This window comes from Silurus meridionalis, chromosome 12 (genome assembly GCF_014805685.1).
Source record: "Silurus meridionalis isolate SWU-2019-XX chromosome 12, ASM1480568v1, whole genome shotgun sequence".
Taxonomy (NCBI): domain Eukaryota; kingdom Metazoa; phylum Chordata; class Actinopteri; order Siluriformes; family Siluridae; genus Silurus; species Silurus meridionalis.
In genome coordinates this window covers 14,773,524-14,796,324 of record NC_060895.1, presented here as the reverse complement: position 1 = coordinate 14,796,324, position 22,801 = coordinate 14,773,524, and the positions used below count along the sequence as shown (strand labels likewise).

Here is a 22,801-nt window from a genome sequence, read left to right as displayed (position 1 = left end):
GGGTGTCCTTTCTGTGGAGTTTAGCATCATAGCCTATTTAGCGCACCTAATTCTGCTTATCAACTAATTACCAAAAGGCTGAGTTTATAGTGTTAAAAAACAAAGATCTCTCCAGAATGGCGTTTGGTATATGCAAGGGAAAAAACTATTGAGTGGTCAGAAGATTGATTGTGTTTTTTGCAGGTCAGTAGTTCTGGCTTAAGTTTTTATGAATTAACTTGTTCATATGAATATGATAAGGAATGCATTATAGTTTTTATAGTAACAACTTAAACCTGAACTGAATAGAAAAAAACACAATGAAAGATTTTGTTATCAGTGATATGGTGAAGTCTCTTGTGAGGAGGCGCTATTTGATTTTTTTCACAAAATCAGAGGTAAAGCTATAGCTCAGAGTCTTCATTTTAGAGGACAAGCGCGGCTTTTTATTTCGTTTGTTTCTGGTTTTTACTTGAGAAGAAATGAGGCTGGTGAAGAAGCAGCTGTTTATAGCTGTAATAATGTTAGTCATAACAGGGACTAATTAGTTTCATAAATGTGTTAAACGTAACTACTGCATGTACAGATAAAATGTATAATGTGTTATCTTTATGTAGGGAAATTGCTGGGAATTGTGTCAATTGAACAAAATAATACAAATATTTGGTGGTCAGTTTAAGTGCTTTCAATGTAGATCTAATTTCTGTCGTGTTTACCAGAGATATCCCACATACATGCATTTTACTTTTGTGTTCATCTACCTTATAGTTTGAGCTGGTTCTGGCAAGGGTTTGCTAAAACAAGATGGCATGAGGGACTGTAAAGTTTATGATTCATTGTTATACACACAACTGCAATTAGCAGTGTAATTGGCTTCAGTTGATTGTGTTTGATTTTATGCCACTTTTATTATATAGTGTAATAATACACCCAGAGAAAAATATTAACATTGATCAACAGTTTAAGTGAGTCAGCTTTTTAGAACATCATAGAGAAGATACAATATGTAAATACTAATGAATAATAAAGATTTCAAAATATAATTTAAATATATAGTATAATCATGAATTATATATATTATATAAAAAATATGATGCATCTGGTGCTATTCTGTATTAATGCAATAAATGTTGTAAGAAATTTAGTAATTGTGTGCCTGTTAGATTTTAGCCGCATGTTTGCATGGTTAATATAAGGTTCAGATTAGAGAGTTTACAAGGTTTTTTATTTCTTTTTTTACTGCCAGATTAAAGTGCAGGTGTTCTTAAGTGCTGCTGTATAAACAGGAACTTTTTCAAATAAGTCAGATTTAAAATCTCTCCTTGTTTTGCACTCGGACGCTACAGTTCAAGTAGATATTATGTACCCACACAACATAGTTAAAATAAAATGTGGTTGCTAATTAGACATTTTTTTCTTTTTTTTTTTTTTTAGTCAGCAAAGTTTAAATACTCCACATTGAAGTGCTGTAAATGCATTTGCATGGGCACGAAATGTCAAATGTCAACTCTACAGTACTCATTTCTTTATTTTCAATCGAGTTTCACGTTTTGGACGTAATTCTTTTTGTTTATGTTGCATGTTATTGCTTAATTCCGTAAGAGAAGGTAGAGAACAGTGTATTGAACTCAGGGACTAAATCCGCAATTTACATTGTTCTCTTTAATTTGTATTTTTTTTTTAGGAGCAGATTTTTCTCTGCGAGATCTGGCCTTTGGTGAGCCCGTGCCTTCTCGCATAGTGGCGTATCGCTCAGACATGGCAATGCCACACCGTGACTACTCACTCAGTGTAGGCTCAGATGCAGACACCGAGACAGACGGAATCGTGTCCCCAGAGCATGCTGTTCGCCTGTGGGGACGTGGAAACACCAAGTCAGGCCGTAGCTCCTGTCTGTCCAGCAGAGCAAACTCCAACCTGACTCTGACGGACACGGAGCATGAAAACACAGAGAACGGTAAGTGTTCCGCCTCCTCTTTTTACACGCCGGATGCTCCGTGTTCCGCAGTAATGAGCTTTTAAGAAGCCAATTTGGCTCCATTGTAATTTTCCCTTTAGAACTGGTGGCGCTTTGAACCTGGAGCTCTTATGGAAATGAAGAGCCATGCAAAATAATTCACCTTGGCTCTTGGTTATAACAGGCGTTCATAAATGCATCTTTTTATGCCAGCTGCGGAGCGATCATAATTTTTCCTCCCACTTTGCATTTTGATTGAAAAATCTTATAATAGGAATAAATAAAACCTTTTTACCATTTTCTACAAGACAAATCTGCTTGACCAAGTATTATGTCATGTTCACTGATGATATGCTTTTAATTCCAACATGGAATCTCGGTCCTGAATGAAATTCAAAGCTGGTTGGACGGTTCTGCTTTGCGTATTCTGTCTTCTGTGTGCGTTCTCATTGTGCTGGCAGTGACCCCTTAGTCACATGGTTGTGGGGTTTTCTACTTTGGAGCTTCACCGGCTATGGCAACTATGGAACAAATTGGACAAAGGGATGAATCAGCCCCCTTTGTTCCTCATAATTGTTTTCGGATATTTCCATGGACATCCAGCAATGCGTAATGAACCAGTGGCCGACAGCATTTTTTCACAGAAGTTAGCCTAAGGCTCAGGGCTTATTCGAAAGAACACATTTCTACTTTTAAATCTTCTTCTCACCCAAACTGAATGAATTTGTGAATTCAGCTGTCCTGTTTAAGGCACTGTGATTTTGTTGTTGTTGTTTGTAAATATCATCCGTTCTCAGTGATTGGCATTAATGGTTTTGGCTATGTGTGCACTAGGATGTAGCAAAGCTAACAGGTGGCAGGTGCCCCAAATAGCTCCAGCAGCCATGATAGATTTGTCTTGCAGAGGCTCACCACTTCTAAATTACCCTCAAGGGCCCAGTGAGTCTCTTTACTTGCATGGAAGGTCACTGTGCACACAGAACACATCTCCATGAAGCATGTCAAGCGCGGATCCTGATTAGGCAGGCAGACAAGCACAGGGAGACACATGCAATCCAGAAGAAAAGTTGCATAAATGGAGTCAATCAGAAAGGCTTGGTTTCTAATGGGCGGTGTTTGGACATAAGTGATTAGAATAAGTAATGCAGCATCAGTAAGAGGAGGCAATTGATACGATAATGACGGTTGTTATATATGACCTCATCATTCAAAACAAATTGAGTGCTGAAGACTGAGGGCTGAATGTAGGACGAGGTGTTGTGTTTTCTGTCCTAATGAGTACAATTATGTGGACAAGATAGACATCTTACTCTAAAATGGTCATAGATATTAATAAATCTGTTTTCTGAGATAAAGATTTGAATTCATTTCAGAATTTTATCGACTGTGCAGTGAAATAAGACTCCTACAATGACATATATACACTGATCGGGCATAACATTATGACCACCTGCCTAATATTGTGTTGGTCCCCCTTTTGCTGCCAAAACAGTCGTGACCTGTTGAGCATTAACAGCATTAACTTCTTCAGCAGTTTGAGCTACAGAAGCTCGTCTGTTGGATCGGACCACACGGACCAGCCTTCACTCCCCACGTGCATCAGTGAGCCTCGGCCACCCACGACCCTGTCACCGGTTCACCACTGTTCCTTCCTTGGATCACTTTTGATAGATACTGTCTACTGCAGACTGGGAACATCCCACAAGAGCTGCAGTTTTGGAGATGCTCTGACCCAGACGTCTAGCCATCCCAAATTTGCCCTGTGTTCAGACTCACTCAATTTTTCCACCTTCTAACCATCAACTTTGAGGACAGTCCCAAGTGATGGGCAGTCAGGGCCAACAAAGCCCTGTCTGCTGGCCTTAACACTATCAAAAGCACTGACCTACATTTACAACCTAAATTCCAATATTTGTTCCATGAAATTGTATTTATTTATTCCCAACAGTTTATTCTCTTCATTTCGTAGAGTTTCTCTTGGCTGCACTGCTTCCAGTACGTGGATGTGGATGTAAGCTTTTTTGTCCAATCAGATTTCAGCCTCTATGTGCTGCCATGTCAATCTAATCTGCCCAGAGCCTTCAGAATCAGTAGTACTGGCCAATGTACCTTAGACCATATTAGCAATGGGTCTGTTTATTGGTCTGTTTATTTAACCAATCAGATTTCAAATGTTCCTCTGGCCCAGAGTAGCATCAGCATTTTTCTGTCCTGTGATTGGTTGGTCTTTGGGAAACTGTTACAGCCAAGTTTGACTGGCAAAACACGTGTGTAGTGTTCTGCACACATTAATACATCTGAGTTAGACTTTTTTATGCCTACGGAGGAAGAGAAATTTATTTGGTCTCGGACATACTTAAAAATAAATTTTCCAGAAAAAGCTAGACATCCTGAGAAGAGGTCGGCCCGAAACTAGCTAGCATGTCTCAGCCCGGGAAAGCGTTTGTTCACCACTTCCAGACCAGTGAATACGAGCGGTACCACTGGTTTACACACTCTGAGGAGCGGAGCAATTTATGAGTTTGCATCTCTGTTGAGTAGGTTGTATTTTATTAAATCTTTATGTTTTTGTCATGCTTTTAGACAAATATTGATTCTGAACTGCTCCAGATGATGTACGTGGCACAGTAGTGGTTGTAGTGTAGAGGTTTGGAGTTTTATTAACTGGGTTTCTTGCTGTAGAAAAATAGTATTCACCCTCTATATGTGAAATGCCTCTCTCTCTGTAATGCCACGCGCTGTTATGTTATGTTTTTGTGTAGTATTGATGGTTTCTATAATTGCGACGTGATAGTGGTGGTATTAAGAGGTGGATTAAGTCGGGTAAATCCCCACTGAAGGCCCAGGTACCAAATGCATGGCCCGTCACTGCTCACTCTCTCTCTCTCTCTCTCTCTCTCTCTCTCTCTCTCTCTCTCTCTCTCTCTCTCTCTCTCTCTCTATATATATATATATATATATATGTTTATAATTATTGTTATATTTTCGACAAGCTTGTTGTTTATAAGGAATTTTATTGGCATCATTATAGTTGAGAGGTTGCAAGCATTATAACTACTCATCAGTGTGAAAAGAGTGAACATTATACCTCTTTGAACTGTACACAACCTAAACATTCAACATTTTTAGGATTGTCATTCCTTTCCACAGTGATTCCCAAACGCTGACTATATGATGCTAGAGCACATGCTAGACGAGACAGTTTTTTGCATATTATCCCAATAGTTATGAATGTAACCAAAACATCATTACCATTGGGAATACAGTTTTTGAGAAATGTATTATTTCGAGAGACTGAGTGTAACATGGCAAACTTAGAAGCATAGTGAGGATTCAGGGGCAACAAGGTTTATTTCAGATCTTGGCAAACAATGCAATCGCAATCCAATTTCCAAAACAGTAAGTCAGACAAAGGTCAAAACACAATCAGCAATATACAACAAGGAGAAAAGGGTGATACAGCAAAAAATGTTAAAACAGCAGCAGCAAAACATGACAAACAAGGTTCACAACTTCACTCGGTTGCCAGACTTCACAATGAATAGCTAAACAAGAGCCGCATAAACGCTCTAAAAATGTTGCTATTGTGACAGTGCTTTTAAAAGGGGGAAACAGGTTTGCATTTGGAGATGATGCCAATTAAGGTGGTTGTATAAAATGCGATTTTTACCAAATTTGACAGACTGCTAAAGAAAACCATTTGCCTCTTTGTCAGAAGATCATAAGTTTAAAATCCAGTGATGCTATAAACATTTGTAGCCTGGAGTTAAAAAAGCAAAACTGGACACTTTCTTGGTGGGTGCGTCCAGTTGTAATGAGCAACTGGCATCTGAATCAGTGGCATCTGAATCAGTGGCATCTGTGAACTCATCCGAATGTGTAAGGCTGCCTGGTTTGAAAAGACATGCTTGGTTGGATTCACATGACACAGAGAGGAAGCACACATTAGCCCTCACCTTCTTCCTTGTCAGGTATTTTTTGTATGATGTAAAAGAACTGACTAGTGGAAGTGGAATTGGAAATTGGAAAGATGATAATGATTCCTTAATAAGATGAGTACTAGGTACAGCCATGAGTGTGTTTTTGTTTTTAAACACAAATCAATGTTCCCAGGTTACACCTCTCTCACTCTCGCTCTGCACAAAGCTGTTTGTTTCCAGAAAAGCAACCTGTCCAGTGTACTTCTTATTCCACTCGTCCAAGCAGAAGGACTCTTCAAAGTCTAATCAGATGGTGCATAATAACATAAATTTTCTATATGGCAGGTTAATTAAAATCCACTGAGCTGCTCAGCTTTCGCATTCCTTAATCAGAGTACCAACAACAAGACATTTATGTTGTTACTGCATCCACAAGATCTGTCTTTCATCGCAGATGCAACACATCATATGATCTGTGTATATACAGTATTTTCCGGACTATAAGCCGCTACTTTTTTCCCACGTTTTGAACCCTGCGGCTTAAACAACGAAGTGGCTAATTATTGAATTTTTCCTGGGTTTTTCCCGGTTTCACAAACTTCAAGCCAAAAAACTTAACCCCATAACATTAGACCAATGATATTTCCGAACAGAAACGAAAAACGCACCTCACCTGTGTTCTAAGCTGCACGGCATTGGGAGAAAAAACTTCCATCGGGTGATTTTTAAATGCACGACGATGCCAAAAGATAAACTCCCGAGAGAAATAGTTGTGAAAGGAAGGAGGAAGACAGTGAACAATGACTTTCTTGATTGGCTACTGTTTAGATACAAGCCGTTGTAGCGCGTTGAGTCAGGGTGAAGGGATAGCTCGCTTCTAGCATGCTATTCCCAAAATACCGCTATGCTCCTAAAGGAAGCGCAACATATTTCACCCGTTACACTGTGTGTAACGTGTCTTTCGTTTAAGCCTGTGTAAAGTATATTAGTGTAGACAGGTGCAGCTTATTTATGTAAAAAAAAAAAATTGAAAAATTACCGGGTGCGGCTTATATATGGGTGCGCTTAATAGTCTGGAAATTACGGTATGTGTGTGTGTGTGTGTGTGTGTGTGTGTGTGTGTGTGTGTGTGTGTGTGTGTGTATATGTATATATATATATATATATATATATATATATATATATATATATATATATATATATATATATATATATATAATTTTTTTTTTAACCTAAGCTGATTCTTTTTAAAGGCTGTTAGAAGAGGGTTGATATCGGATCTCCGTTTGCATTTGTAAAAATTAATTGCTTCACACAAGCATGTAAATTATGTACAAATATTTTCAGAAGTAAGCGCGTTGTTATTTAGCAATTAGCATCCAATTTCCACAGTACACACTGAACACAGTGTTTACCAAATAAACAAGAGTGATTAAATGCACCACTCGATTGGTTACCATACTCTATTTGTGTAAGAGAGGCGCGTGTATACGTGTCTGTGTATGAGAGAGTGTGTGTATGCCAGTGGTGGACAGTAACGAAGTAAATGTAATCAGCAGTTCCTTTTTATTAATGAGCGGATAAAAACGTAACTGGTCAAACACACAGCAATCCACCAATCAGGGTAGAGGTTAATTTTTTTTTCTTTACCGCTCATTTGCACGTTCGCGTCAATTATTATACCAGGTCACATGGTCGGGACTCGCAGTGTGCACCCACCGCCCGGAGAAGTTCCCACACTCATAAACTCAGAAAGGAGAGGCGGGGGTTGGGTGATGTCACGTCAGTAAGGAGCACTGAACCCAAATTAAAATTATGGATGAATAAAAGGTCTAAACCATCAGAAGTAGGAATGGGCGATACCAATAATTTTCTTTTCAATCTGATACCAAGTACTTTCATCGCCGAAATCGATACTTCTATGAAATATGTATAAAATGTTTGAATTAAAATCTTACTGTTGAAAAAATTTCCATTTGAAATATTTATACTCATATGCAGTGTAATATTCCGCTCCACATATAATACTGTATGGTATAAAGTAAAGCTCTCTGATACGATTCTGCTAAAGAACTCTGAATCAACCAGGAATATGGTGGTTGTCTCTGTGTTACCTCCTTTGCTCTCCTCAGCTGTACTCAGTCATTCTATATAAGGTGTTTTCCTTTTAGATGCTTTGTCATATTTGTGGTATTGCCACAGGTTTTTGACATGTCACATAAATACTTCTTTTTCTTTCAGTCATGATCTTAGCCATGCACTCGAATCTTATTTTAAACCTATACTAAGTGCTTTGAATGAGTGAGCGAACGTTGTATAAATATTCACATACTATACGGCATATTAATATAAAAAAATATCAAACTCACTGGTTAAAAAACAAAACCCAGATAGGATCGATACTCCTATTTGAGAATCGATCCTTTTGATACAATACTAGTATCGAAAATATCGAAAGAAGTAGGGGGAAACATGCAAAAGATAAAGGTGTGTATGTAGCTCTGTATCTATAGCATAGATAGATAGTCTAGTTGGATTGTAGTTAAACTAGTTCTAAAAGTTTGATAACACAATGACGTGTATTTAATTGTGCAATAAATGCATTTAGGGTGATATTTATACATGAAAGGAAGTTCAGAAATGTATTTAAATTTGTGGACTGCTCTGAGAACATGTAATACTCATCCAGTGACGGTAGCTGAAGCAGATGGGGGGACTTTAGGTCATGGCGTGCTTCACCCAGAGCGTTATTCAAGCTAGAAACGCCACTGCCGCTTGGTGGTATCTACTTAGCACTTACAGTATAGCATCAGTTTAACAGCAAGCAGGTGGATGGAAAAAAACTCCTGACTCTAACTTGCCACAGCACCCGTGGCCTTATTTGTGCGATTTTGTTGAAAAGAAGGTTTTGGGCCGAATATAATTTATTAGATATCAATTACTGTTTAACTGATTAATATAATTCTAGTAATAGATTGTGCTAAGAGTAGAGTCTTTTCACATCAACGGAGTTGATTAAGCAAAGAGTCTGGTGATATAACATTATAGCCTTAATAAATCATAGTACTTTGGATACTTAAGTACATTTGAAGGCAAATACTTTTGTACTTTTACTCAAGTGAAAGTTTAGAGGAGCACTTTTACTTTTTTACTTTTACTGAAGTGACATTTTACAGAGTGAATCTCCACTTTTAGTTAATACATGTGTATTTTTGTACTTTGTCCACCTCTGATGTATGCATATATGTAGGGGGTTTGGGTGCGTGTTTATGGAGATGCTCATATCTTGACTTAAGTATTTTGAGGATGTATTTGAATTAAGAGCCCACATATGCACGCTATGGACTAAAGTATTAAGACACAACATTTTACAGCCAAAGTGGTTTCTTACAACATTTCACTCAAATACTCTGTACAATTCATACATCTATGTATATTGTACCACCAATATTACATTATAATTGTATACATGCTGTTTTTTGCACACCTATTCGATTGCTGCTGTTGCTGGTTTGCACAACATTTTGTGTTTATGTTTACAAGTACACTTGTTTACAATTCTCTTTTTTTGCACATTTTTCTGTACAACAGATTATACAGTGGTTATACTGGTCAGTGCTATTCGGTGGCTAAATGACTACAAAAACAATCCAAAATCTAGTGGAACATCTTCCCAGAAGAGTGGAGATTATGATAACAGACACTAAATGAGGAGCAGGATGTTCAAAAATGGATGGACTGATTAACCAGTTACATGTGATTTTTTTGTGCTCGCTCCACAATATTATGAACCAAAGTACTAAAGAGGTGGCACAATGCTGCTAATTTAACCATAATGTATTAAGACAATTTGCAGCCATTTTACACAAATTATTACCTGTTACAGCTCTGAAGCCTAACATCTTTTGGACAAATTGTTTTGCATTTCAGAAAATTACATTCTAATTGCATTCATAATTCAATTAGATTTCTTAAATTATTCTTGAATTTCTAAATGTTTTTAGTTTTATTTATTTTTTTGAGAATTTTGAGATTATGATGGAAACACATACATTATATGAGCAATTATCAGGATTATCTTTTGATTTATGGGCTTGTATTTTAAAAATCATCTTTTATAATTATTATTATTATTATTATTATTATTATTATTATTATTATTATTGGTGTTTTTTAATCTTTTAAAATGAGATTTGTTTCAAAAACAGACCGCAATGAACATACAACATAACTCACAAAACAGTGTGTATTATTTTAACTAGAGCTTTGGATAGACTTTACACACACTAGTTTGTAATTTGGAACGATACACACTGCTCAACTCAAGCTGTTGTTTTAAACTGATGAGTAAAAAGAACGAGGTGGAAAAAAAGCCATTAGTGTTACAAAGCAGCAAATGAATGCCTTAATTAGTTCTTCAAATGCAAAAATGTCACCTGCTTGTATTCACATGCAAAATTCTCATCTCTTTGTTGTATGTATTTAGTAAGTAATAATGGTTATTGCAGGTTTGCTATATAACACTGTTGGCAAAAGAAGCAGGTTTTGCATTAGAGAGGTAGAAAAACTACACAATAATTTATTAAATGTATTTATAATATACAGGCAATTAAGCATTGGATATTGGATATTTTAAAATTATTAATTGTATCAATGATACAAAGTCACAAACATTGATATTTTTTCAATGCTAAATAGCGGGACAGGTGCAGCTTGGGGTTACATTTTCCAAAGATTTACAGTCATAGCTGTCTGTAAACATGAAGCACTATTTGTTGTGTAAATCACTGTTTGCGAATGTAAATATTTAGCGGATGAAAATGAAAACCGGAGAATGCCATCTGGGCGTCTGTTCTTGCGACTTTGCCAGCCATTTTTGCGTCCTCGCTGACCAAACCGGCAGTCGTGAAAGTATGCGAAAGAATTGTTGCGACGAAGAAATCTAGGACACAAAAGCAGTGCTGCCAAAATCAAAAATCGCATGACCACATGTTCCCTGGTGGGTGTTTGCAACACATTGTGTACACATTTGCAACTTACGACGTATGAGTGCACCCGTTATATAGACTGAAAGTTACAACATGTATTAATCACTAGAAGTGACTTGCAGCCTGGGTCAGTTTCTGAGTCTCTGTGATCCTGTAAGCTTGAGTGCTTTATCCTCCAGCCATGTTCCAGAAGACGGGGCTGCTCGAGGCGATACGCTGCCAGCCTCGAACCAACAGCAGAACACTCAGCGTTTTCACTCACTAATCCCCACCTTCATGACCACTCTGCACACGCATTCGTGTCTCGTTATCCTATCACGGTTATCATAGCTCAACCGTATCTGATGAAATCCCCTTTTAGAAAAGAAAAAAAAAGTTAAGCATTTATGTTAGTATTTGCTGTATCTCTTTAGAGCGAGCATGTGAGTGATGTGTGCTCGAATGGAACGGTCTCCACACTGTAAACACTCCGTAATCAATGTAATCTTCATGTGTGGACCGTTTCCATTTCACTCAGTCAGCTGGGAAATCTGAGGTTGCATTGAGCGGCTTGGTTCTTTCAGCACGTTCTTACACCAGAGAGCTACATCAGGAGCGATGTTTGACCTACTGGGGGATGAATCAAGCATGAATTAAAAGTCTTTTACCAGAACTAAATCATTCCAGATAGGCACGCTTGAGTTGTTTAGAGCGGCTTTGTCTGTCAAGCTTTGCATACATTTCTACCTGGAAAATTATCAACTGGCTTCAACTGTTTTGTCCTAAATAAGTAAAAAGCTTACATTTTAGGAAAGAATAAGCAGGTACACAAAATGTGGTCAACTGGCATCCATGCTAATGCAAATATCAATGATTTATTTATAAGGTATTCTAATGATGCCTGTCAAATATGTTGTTTTACTTTCATCTGATAATCATCACGATGCGATGAGAAGTTACTTTTCTTCCTCCTGTGATCTTAAGGAAATTAGGATATGATGCAGAAATGACACTGCAATCCGGGAATAATAATAATAATAATAATAATAAAAACCGCTATTTTCTCAGGTTCTTTCTTATGTACGACATTTTCCCACCCTTTCTCATTCTCACACATTTCCTATTTCAGTCAAAGGCCTAATTATAGGTTCTCATCCTATTTCTGAACGCACGGCGTGAGAAAATGATTTACGAGCACATGAAATCGAGTGTGAGGTGAAAATTAGCGAGGCTTGGGTCTTCTTAAGGGTCGCTTGCATTATTGCAGCGTGATTTAACCTGCACTATCCATTAGCATGTTTCCCACTTGCAGGCTAGGCTCTGATAACGTGCCGATGTAATCGTTCTTTAATGCGCACGCCAGCGAAGCGAGTACCGACGCCTAGAACCGATCAGCAGCATAACGCCGTTGATTAGTGGCTCAGCTCATAGCTATCAGCGCTCGCTGTTTGTGGCTGGCTGTGCAAATTGACAGTAACACCGCAGATGCAGGCGTTCAGCGATGACTTCCGTATGTCTTAAAGGGTGAGAAAGCTAACATAAGAAACACGTTTGATGTCTGTACACAACGTGCCTGACAGAAAGCACATTCCTTTTAGGTTTTCTTTCTATTTTTCCAAATTTTTTTTAAACGAGAACAGTAAAGTAGGTTAATTTTAGCGAACGCCTCTATGCCGTACACCGACTGTGTCAGGTGTCACAACTGAGGCTCAGAACCTGCGGGAAACTTTGAGCCGCTGATAGATTGAGGTTAAGAAAAAAGGCTCAGGGGAAACGATGAGTGTTTTGCTGCGATCATGGAGTGTTCCGAACAAATGCAGATGTGCTTACTGTAATTTTTATCTTAATGGACGAGTAACAGTCTACAAGAGATTTAGGTAATTCTGTTCTTGTAGACAGGGAGTAGAAACTCAGGAGCTGTGCAGAGGTGGTAGCAGATCTACCTTAATGTTTGGCGTTCTGAGATGCTTTTCTGTTTGCCACGATTAAACAGTTACTGTAGTTCAAACCATTTTAACCATTATCCTCTAACCTTTCTCATCCAAAAAGCATTTTTGCCAAATATTCGATCCTCAATGGATGTTTCATACCAAATCATTCTGTATAAACGGTATTAATTGTTGTACATGACAATCCCAGGAGCTTGAATGTTTCTAAAATACCAAGACTAGCTGTCTAGATATGTATGAAATCTCACACTTTGATTAAGTCTGATGTGAACAAATCTCTTGACCACTGGTGGACGAAGATTACAAACCATGTACTTGACTAAAAGTAGAGATTCGCTAGTTAAAATGTAACTCCAGTAAAAGTAAAAGTGCTCCCTTTAAACTTTCACTTGAGTAAAAGCACAAAAGTATTTGCCTTCAAATGTACTTACGTATACAAAGAACTATGATTTATTAAAGCTATAATGTTCCTATCATTATTTTTTTACAAGACTCTACTTAATCAGCTCTGTTTATGTGAAAAGACTCGCATGTTACTCTTAGCACACCAGTCTATTAATAGAACGATATTAATGAGTCAAACACTGATTGATTTCTATTTAAATTATTATGAGCCCAAAACCATTTTTTTTTTTTTTTTTTTTTTTATAGCAAAAAACAATGTGCAAATAAAGTGTTAAGTCAGGATTTCTTCCATCATTTATTCCTCTCAGAATTTTTTGCTTGCTGTTGAACTGACGCTGAACTGTTCAATACTGAGCTCGAGCTCTATTCTGATTGGTCGCTCTCTGCTTGCTATTTAAGTTTTTATCCACTCAACTGATGTTATTTGACTTAGAAATGTAAAGTTGAAGTAAAAGTCTCACCAAATGAAAATACTTCAGTAAAGTCCAGATACGCGAAAAAGCTTCTTAAGTACAATGTAATTCGTTACTGTGCACCACTGCTTGTGATCACCTGATTGGATGCTTGGATAATGGAATTGCATGAGCAGGCATACTTGATAATTTGTATTTGTTTCTTTTAAAAAACAATTTCCTGTCATGTTTGCTTTGCTGTCTCGGTGCAACACACATGCATGAGCATGTCATTTTTAACTTCACTACACGCCTGCTCTTCAGAATTACAATATTACCTTACGAGTGCTTGTAATATGCACTCATGACAGTGCTATCATGCTGTAACAAATCACTTTTATTTACTACTGATCTTGCTGCCGGAACTCTCCATCTGCTTTTCTATCCAAATTGAATAAGAGCTACAGATGGCTTTGCACTGGTCTCATCCATTTGGTGTTTAGCAAGCGTGCATTCTCTTTACTTTGTGTAGTCCCGTGCACTGTGGTACATTATTGTGTGTGACACCATTGTCTTGCGGAAACAACATTTCTTTGTTTCTATTGATGAATGACAATAAAACCCAGTAGACTTTAGATCACCTGTCACCAATTAGTTCTTACTTTGCACACCATGAGGAAAGACACTTGATATGGGAAGACGAGATCATTTCTGTTGTTCTAGAAGATCTTTGAAAATGCAGGTATTTGTCACGAGAAGCCGCTATTCCTCCTTGGCATCCACACCCACCTGAAGCGTTTGATATTTCGAGTGATGCTTTTGAAGTTTGCTCCATATTTGGAGCGTTGCATTCCCCCCCGTCGCTCTCTCCTCATCCTTTGAACTCGTTCCCCTGAGCCTTTGCGACTATTAGGAGTCCGTGGTGCGAAAGTTAGAGAAGTAGATTCAGCGTGCCATGTTGTACAGCTGCACACAGGGATGGGGTTACAGGAACCTGACCTTGGAGCAGCGAAGAGACGAGATGGAAGGAGCGACCATTTTGCATAGATGAGTTTTCCATCAAACGCACTGATTGAGGAAATTGATTTCAGCAGATCTCGTGGAGGACCGTGGCTGCTTGTGCCAATTCTCAATCTGCATGAAATGAGTTGCGCGACCTTCTTTCTGAGCGACCATAAAACTGAGCTGGCCATGTTTCCAGCGTGATAGGGAAACTAGAGATGCTGCGCCGTTGCACATTTCTTTATTATATTGCCAAAAAAAGTTTATTCCCTACATGTCTGCTTCATATTATATACTATTAGAGTTTCCTTACATTTTTTTTTCTTCTCTTCAATTCACCAGACTAAATTTAGCTGATAGATGTGAAATACGATCAGGCACTAAATGAAGCCATGGCCATTGCTTCGATTAGTAGATTAGGTTGTATTGTGGGTAACATGAGGCCTTTTAATGTTTCCTCTCAAAAGGTAGCTGGTATTATTTTTGGAATCTTAGAAGTAATTGTGTTTTTTTAGAAGGATGTTATTTACCTCAGTTTCCCTGTGGGCACACGTTGTGAACTACACAATACCACATTTCAGCTTTTGGCACCAACAGCTCTGAGGCAAGGCTTCTCTTGTTTAATTATAGACATTGCTTTTTTTATATGCAGTTCTTAAGTGGTATTTGTCTGGGAAATTTGATATCCTGAAGCCTTTTTTTTTTTTACTCTGAACAAAAATAGTGCATTATAGTACATTCCTAAATTCTACTGGAAGTATAATAAGTACATTTATATTTAGTTGGTGCATAGGAAGTACATTTATATTTTGAATATTTAGAGGTTATTATTATCAGTATACTTTTCTTATGTTATTTTTGCTATAGTAACAACTTACTCATATGCTACATCCACATTAATTCGAATATATTTGTAAGAACATTTTGGCTTTCTATCCACAATGTGTTGGCATCTAGCTATTACAGAGCTCTTACAAGTGGATAAATGGATATAACTTCAAGTTCAAGTTCATTTATTTCTATAGCGCTTTTCACAATGGACATTGTCTCAAAGCAGCTTTACAGGACTTAAAGATTATTATGATTGTCCCTGATAAATGCCATTTCCCTTTTGTTTCCCTTTTTGTGTATACTGTAGATATAAGTATACACTACAACAAGGTATAACTGATTACAGGAAATAACTGTTTTAGATGTTCTACATCATTTACTATAACATTAAATGGTTAAAGTGCATAATCTGTTCATAAGTTTAAAGTTTAGGAAAAATTGTTATGGAATATAAGCGAATGAACAAATGAACAAATGAATAATATGTTAAACTAAACAAGTAAAATAAATCAGAAAGTTGATCTATCTGGAAAAATAGGTAGGTAGGTAGACAAATTTATACTGAGATATGTACCTTGTATGTACAATGGTACAAAAAGTATACAAATAATATACAGATAGTTTACTAGATAGATCTAGGATATGTTATGAAGTTATTACAGTTACACTTGCATTTAGGGTATTACATTAGTGTATTAGTAATAAATTAGGACAAACTAATATTATGGTTTTAAAGAAAAATGTTTTTAGTAGCTTCATCCTGCTTTTAAAAACTGTTATAAAATGGCCACGATAGTCGTTCAAGTTCAAATCTGATTCCTCACTGAGGAGTGAAAGAAAATCAGAAAATCTTGTCACGCTTACACCCAGGCCTGGGCATTTCTTCTGTGCAGCCACCAGAGAACTGCTGACTTTGGTTTCAATTAATCACGCTTATGTTCTGCCAAGCCTCTCCCCCCCACCCCCCCAAAACCCAAACCCCCCCACCTCCAACACCCCCTTTTTTTGTGTACCTGACATGCTTTTATTTATTTGCTGGCTGGTTTTTGGCTGCGGTAGTTCTTCAGATGGAGGATTAGTTGAGTTAGCTCAGGCTTATTTGAAAGCTTATTATTATGGATTTGAAAGATTTTATGAACAATGCAGGTCTGCTATAATAGCTACCCTCCAGAACCCTCCAGAAGGGTCTGGACCTGAATATGTGCTGCCACCACAGACACACACACACACACACACACACACACACACACACACACACACACACACTATAAAACCATATTAAACTGCACTATAGCCACCACCATTTGCCCGAGAAAAAAATAATAGTTTACCCAGCTATGAACCTGAAATATAACTCTATCTATTATTAGTCTTTTGGCAGTCTGTTGCTAGGTGCAAAGCAGTCCTGACTCTGCATATGTACTTATTATATCTCTGCAATTATGCAGAGTACAATACGGAGCTTTGCACGATTTCCTCTGTTAAACACATTTGATTTTGCACTTCATAGGTTAGCATATTTTAGTTTCAAATGAGATTTTGCAAGGATGATTGCACACGTTTCTTTTTTTTAAGCTTGAAAAACCACATCTGTATCCAGGATATTATTAGCCGCAAGAAAATCTTTGTCCATCATCCGGCTAATGCGCTCCTGCAAAATGACGGACATGCATCCGTTTTCAAAATTACCGTAATTACATTTTATCAGGGCGAAATCAAAATCTGTGTCATCCAGCTTTTGTGCATGTGTCATTATGCATGACAAATACAGTCTTTCACTTTATGGTAGTGGATATGAAACATTAGGTGGGCCTGCAGAATCAAATATCAAAAACGGTGCAATATTTGGAATGAAGATGAATTAGGCATTAGAGTGAACGGAGTGCGTGTTTACAGCAGATCCCACACAGAAGTCCTCTTTGCTTCTGGTATTATTGAATTGCCTCGGCTTAAAGCAGCTCTTTGCCTTTGGCTATAGAGAATAGCTCCACTTTCATTAGAGTATAATTGCTACAGGTAGCATAAATAGATAAGCTATGGACTGGTGGCTCTTTTTTCTGTTTTGTGGTACTTTGTTCTATCTAAACTTCCTGTCACATTCACCTTGTGAACCCCACAGAGACTCGTGTGATACCGATTGATGGAGACTATAAATCCAGTCAGGAAAAAAGCATTTTGCAGATGCTAACATCAAGTAAACTTTGTGTGCTTTGTGTGTAGTAAAAAGCATAAATTCTATTTGCAAGTAACACTGCCTAGTATTTATAATTGTAAGGATCTCATGGTTCCATTAGCTTTTTTATTTGATGAACTTTGAGTGGAAATGAATGCAAATGTAAACCCACCAAGTATAAAAGACAACATTAGAATAATAAAAGTGTGATAATGAATGGCAAATCAGAAGAGAAGTAGTGAGCTTTGTTAGTCCCCCCTTTTGCCCATCTATCTCCCAGGATGATACAAAGTAGCTCTTTTTTAAAGTAAATGCAGTAATGATGAGGAATGTATTGGGCCTCTACAAATGAAAGGAACAGGTTTGAGAGGAACCATGATTAATGAGTTAGCTCAGTTCAGAAATGATCGCCAAATGCTTATAGCATTGTCAAGTGAGCTAATCTCTAGGCACACACTTGCATATGATGTTTTTGGATGTGGTATATCGTTCATTTAAACTTGGAAACCCGAATCTGGTCCAGCATGCCAATGCCCCTGTGAGCAAAGTGAGCTCCATGAAGATATGGATAAATGGTTTAGAGAGGAAGATCTTGAGTGGCCTGCTATAGAGCTCTGATCTCAACTTGACTGAACACTTTAGGGATCAATTGAAAAACTGACTGCACCCCAGGTCTCTTCACCCTACATCAGTACCTGACTTCACTAACACCCTTTTGGCTGTTGAACACAAATCTTCATGAGCACACTCCAAAATCTAGTGGAACAGCTTCCCAGAAGAGTGAATTATAAGAGCTAATTGCTCAAAAAACACATCCGTACTTATAGCCAAGTGTTTGCAAACTTTTGGCAAAATAGTGTATATGTGAAGACTCACATTATTATAAGAATGCTGCCAATTTATTACTGCTAAGTTTTATTTTACATTTTAGTTTCAGTGCAGTTAGCATAGAATAGCGTGGATTAGCATGGAGCATTAGAATGCAAGTATTTAGAACTAGGAAACAGGTTGAGAAGAACCTGGAGAGGTGGAGGTATGTGCTGGAAGGAAGGGAATGAAGGTCAGTAGGAGTAAGACAGAGTAAATGTGTGTGAATGAGAGGGAGGGCAGTGGAGTGGTGCAGTTGCAGGGAGAAGAGGTGGTGAAGGTGGAGGTGTTCAGGTACCTGCGGTCAACAGTGCAAAGTAATGGAGAGTGTGTTCGAGAAGTGAAGAAAAGAATGCAGGCAGGGTGGAGTGAGTGGAGAAGAGTGGCAGGAGTGATTTGTGATAGAAGAGTATCTGCAAAAGTGAAAGGGAAAGTTTATAGGACTGTGGTGAGTCCTGCAGTGTTGTATGGTTCAGAGACAGTGGCATTGAGTAAAAGTAAAAATATAAATTGTTTTAAAACAAAAATGTAACAACTTATAATCAGGGAGTGTGAAAAAGTTGAAACTTTTTGTTCCTTGTCCAATATTTGAAAGGCAGGAAAGTGTAAATTTAGCTTGCAACGTATAAGAGACATCTGCCGCAGTGATGGAGGCTCTTTATACATTCCCTCCATATATTTTTCGCCATTCTCCCCCAGAGGACAAAAAGTAGCATCATTGCCTTTTGGAAAGTAGCCTCATCTCTCAGCTGTATGGATTGCTCAGTTTTTACTGGTTGCACATGAGCTGTGCCAGCGGCCTGTCCTAAGTGAAGAAAGCTGCGAAAAAAGCAGCCTTTGCCTCTTTTCCATTATCACTCAGAGACACGGCAGCTTTTGTGCTGACTAGTAAAGATGGCTTTGCCTAAGCCTCATCAACAAATGCCTGATAAGGAATAAACGAACTGGCAGAACTATCTGTAATGATTCAGCGCAGTAGCTCTCATTAGCAGCGAACCCGATGCGAATTGCGTATAAATCAAAAGCAAGCCTTTAAGACAAGGTGCGTTGGGTGAGATTACAGATTCTGTTACTGCCATGAATCCTGTTATCATACCCCCCAACACACACACACCATTTCTGTTTGAAGACCATGACACAAAATGTGTCACTGCCCGAATGTAGTGAATTTTGGTATTTGTACTGGAGCATAATATCTATCTAAAAGATAGCCGTAGGCAAAAACAAAACTATACAAAAGGAAGGTCCTTATTATCTCCGTTCACTGATAGTAAACCTTTATCAGTCGCTTATGCAGTTAAAACGACCTCATTTTTCTCATGGAGTAAGGCTGATAATATAGGTTGAATAGTTATTGTTGTAATTTGTTGGCACAAAGCGACGCGAAAAGGGCTTCTTGTTGCTTTTGTGATAGACTCGGCACAAATATACAATGACTGGATCAATAGCCTCTCCCTGATGGTGGCTTAACCAGCTGCAGAAGGCTGAGATTGGTCTTGTTATCAGATGCTCAGAGCCAAACACAGATGCTTAGAAAGCAAAGCATGCCTTTGATACATGTGTTGCATTTAATTCCACCTTTACACACCCCCTTGTGCTGAAGTGGTAAATGCACAGCATGATTCAATTAGGTTTTACTAGCACATGGTTTATACATAGAAAACTTTTCTTCTCTCAGCAAGGTGGGACTTTGATGGGAAGTGTGCAGCCATCATTCAGGGAGTGTTTTAGGATTTGATTAAGCTAAAGGATACTGGGATGCTCACTCGGCGCTGCCCCAGGCTAACCACGTTCAGCTCCTGTTATGCTGCTTCACTTCAGTTCCTCTCAAATACCTTGAGTAAATTTTTATCCTTGTAAATTCTCAACTTGGGCTTTTGTGTTATTTCAGAGCAAATTCGCATGTGGCGTGTGAGCGGCCAAGGAGCAACGGAAGAAACGTTGGGAGGGAAAAGTCGATAATTATGCGTTATTTGCATTATTGTGATCTCTGGGGTTCGGATCTCTGCTCCTGTGGCAGCTGACAGCAGAGGAAGGAATGATGCGTGCTTTGAATTGATTAACGCGGCCCGGCCCCTGCGCTGTTGTGCGGAGTGGGCGTGAAGGCGATTAGAGGCTTGTTTTTAGGGCACTCGCCGAGAGACAAGAGACACTCTTTCAACACGAGGGGGAGGAGAAGTACTCCCACACGGAACAGAGCCAGTGCTAAGACACTGCTATCATACACAGAGAAGACAGAGACACAAAACAAAGAGGATAGGGCTTCAACAGTGTAAAGAATTCACCACAACGTAATAGCAAAACGGAATATCATGGTTTGTGGGAGATCAGGAAATGAGCGTATAGCTTCCCATTTTCATAGACATGGTATATTGAATTATACTTTCATGTATAGAATAAAGAGTATGTGTTATAACATTGTTAGTAATTCACTGCCCAACAATGTTACTCAAAATAACAAGTATTGGATGAGCAAATATATTTTTTGCAGTTTTATTCTTCTGTTCAATTTAATTTATATCAAAACTTGAAAACTTCTGAACTTAAATATTGTCAGAGAATATGAGTCCTATACATTTATTTCACATTATAATAAAATATACTATGATGTAATATATTTTGATATATATAATGTACTGTACTATATTGCAATGGAATAGAATGTTATTTTTATTTTATTTGTATTTTTATGTCACTTAATATTTTCAGCAGAACATATGGGCACAATTAAAAGACACAAATAATAGATAAATATTTTAGGGAAAGAGAGAGAGAGAGAGAGAGAGAGATGGGGGAGAGGGCGAATGGAAGATGTGACGGTGCTCTTCTGATCCTATAACAAAGTGAGCTCCTGAACCTGATGTTTGAATGGTCTATCTCAGAAGGGATTTGTGCTCGTGTCAGCTTGGTCCTGTCAGGCGAGCTGAGTGTAAACATGAATAGATGACATGCAGAGAGATCAGACGATCACACAGTTTGATTTAAAGCTTGACAGTGAGGGACTTTATCACACTAGATGACATAACTGACCTGGAATACTCTGTGAGCTGAAATATCACAGCCTGTGATATTTGCCTATGCATAATGTTATAATTTGTATTGGATTATCATTCCACACTGGGGCGTGTTAACCATTTGATTTTTTTTTTATGATTTCCTGTCAGTTTCACTGGTGTGAAGTTTCACATTGTACTGATTCTTATTGAATAACCTTTTCACAAATTCCCATAAGGGTTTTGCATTCGATTTGCCCTCGTCCTATGTGTTGGAATTGTTGTCTCATCATCTCTTCGTCTCTGTTTTGTTTCTTGGTGCCGTGTCGGTTCCAAACCACACGACATTTGGCAGTTTCGCGGCCTGGTTTTTAGCACCCTGGCATAAAAAGTAAGCCCCGATTCGGAACTCTTTTGATTTGAGTCAGGACTTCAAAAAAAGAGCTGCCACTGTTAGGCCAAGCAGATGGAGCCTTTCAGCTCAATGATGCACCAATGGCACGCAGAAAAAATAGGACTGGCAGAAGGAGGGATGAGAAAGAGATTGTGGAAAGGCAGGAAATCTACAGAAGACTGGCAGGAAAAGTCTGTTTTATCAGTTTGCTTACTCTTATTTATCCCAGTAGCGTGAGTTCATTAATACAGACTGTTTAGATTTCAGCATGCTGTTTTTTTGAATGAACAAATATACTGTCGTTTATCACTAGACCAGGAAAGTTGAATTACCTAGTCTGCTAGATTCTTTTCTTAGAGATTCTAGTCTGGCTTCTAAAACCTAGAGCTTGGAAGTAGAAACTAACACAGGAGGCAGGATATGTCTGGCTGTGGGGTGAGAAAAAGCAATCGCTGCTCCTCATTTCTTTAATTGCAGTATTTCAATTTAAGTCCTTGCTTCACATCATCACCTTTTAGCTCCTCATGAAAAGGTGCACAGAAAGAGAACAAGGACAGAGGAATTGAGTGCCAATAAGAAATCCTCACTCACTGAAGCACAGCATGTATTATGCTGTCTGTAGGGCGGATCGTCATCTAGATAAGACTGATTAAACACCGAATTAACTATCATCTTTGTTTCACATGTACATCACATGTCGATGATGTCTGAAGGCTAGTCAGTGCTTTATTTAGAAGGTTTCAAGTTCAAATCCCACACTACCATGTTGCCACTGTTTGGCCCTGGAGCAAGGGTCCTAACAGCTGTAAATGTTAAATAAGTGTTTAATTTCTACCTGAGGTTTTTAGTGGTGGTGGAGGTGGGTTGGGGAAATATTTGGGGTCCTTCAGGGACTGGGCAGATTGGTGGAACTTTTATGTTCTGTGCTCATCACACACTATTATAATAAAGACATCTCTGTAGGAAGTCAAT

General features: G+C 38.2%; 1 protein-coding gene across 11 annotated transcripts in view; it reads left to right on the top strand.

The window, feature by feature from the left end:
- tenm4 (teneurin transmembrane protein 4) overlaps positions 1 to 22,801 on the top strand; it is a 202,193-nt gene that overhangs the window by 50,370 nt on the left and 129,022 nt on the right. For all 11 annotated transcript variants that reach the window (XM_046862857.1, XM_046862855.1, XM_046862856.1 and 8 more), the window contains exon 3: positions 1,664 to 1,936. In XM_046862857.1, coding sequence (XP_046718813.1) covers positions 1,664 to 1,936 — 273 coding nt within the window. The remainder of the gene's footprint in view (positions 1 to 1,663; positions 1,937 to 22,801) is intronic.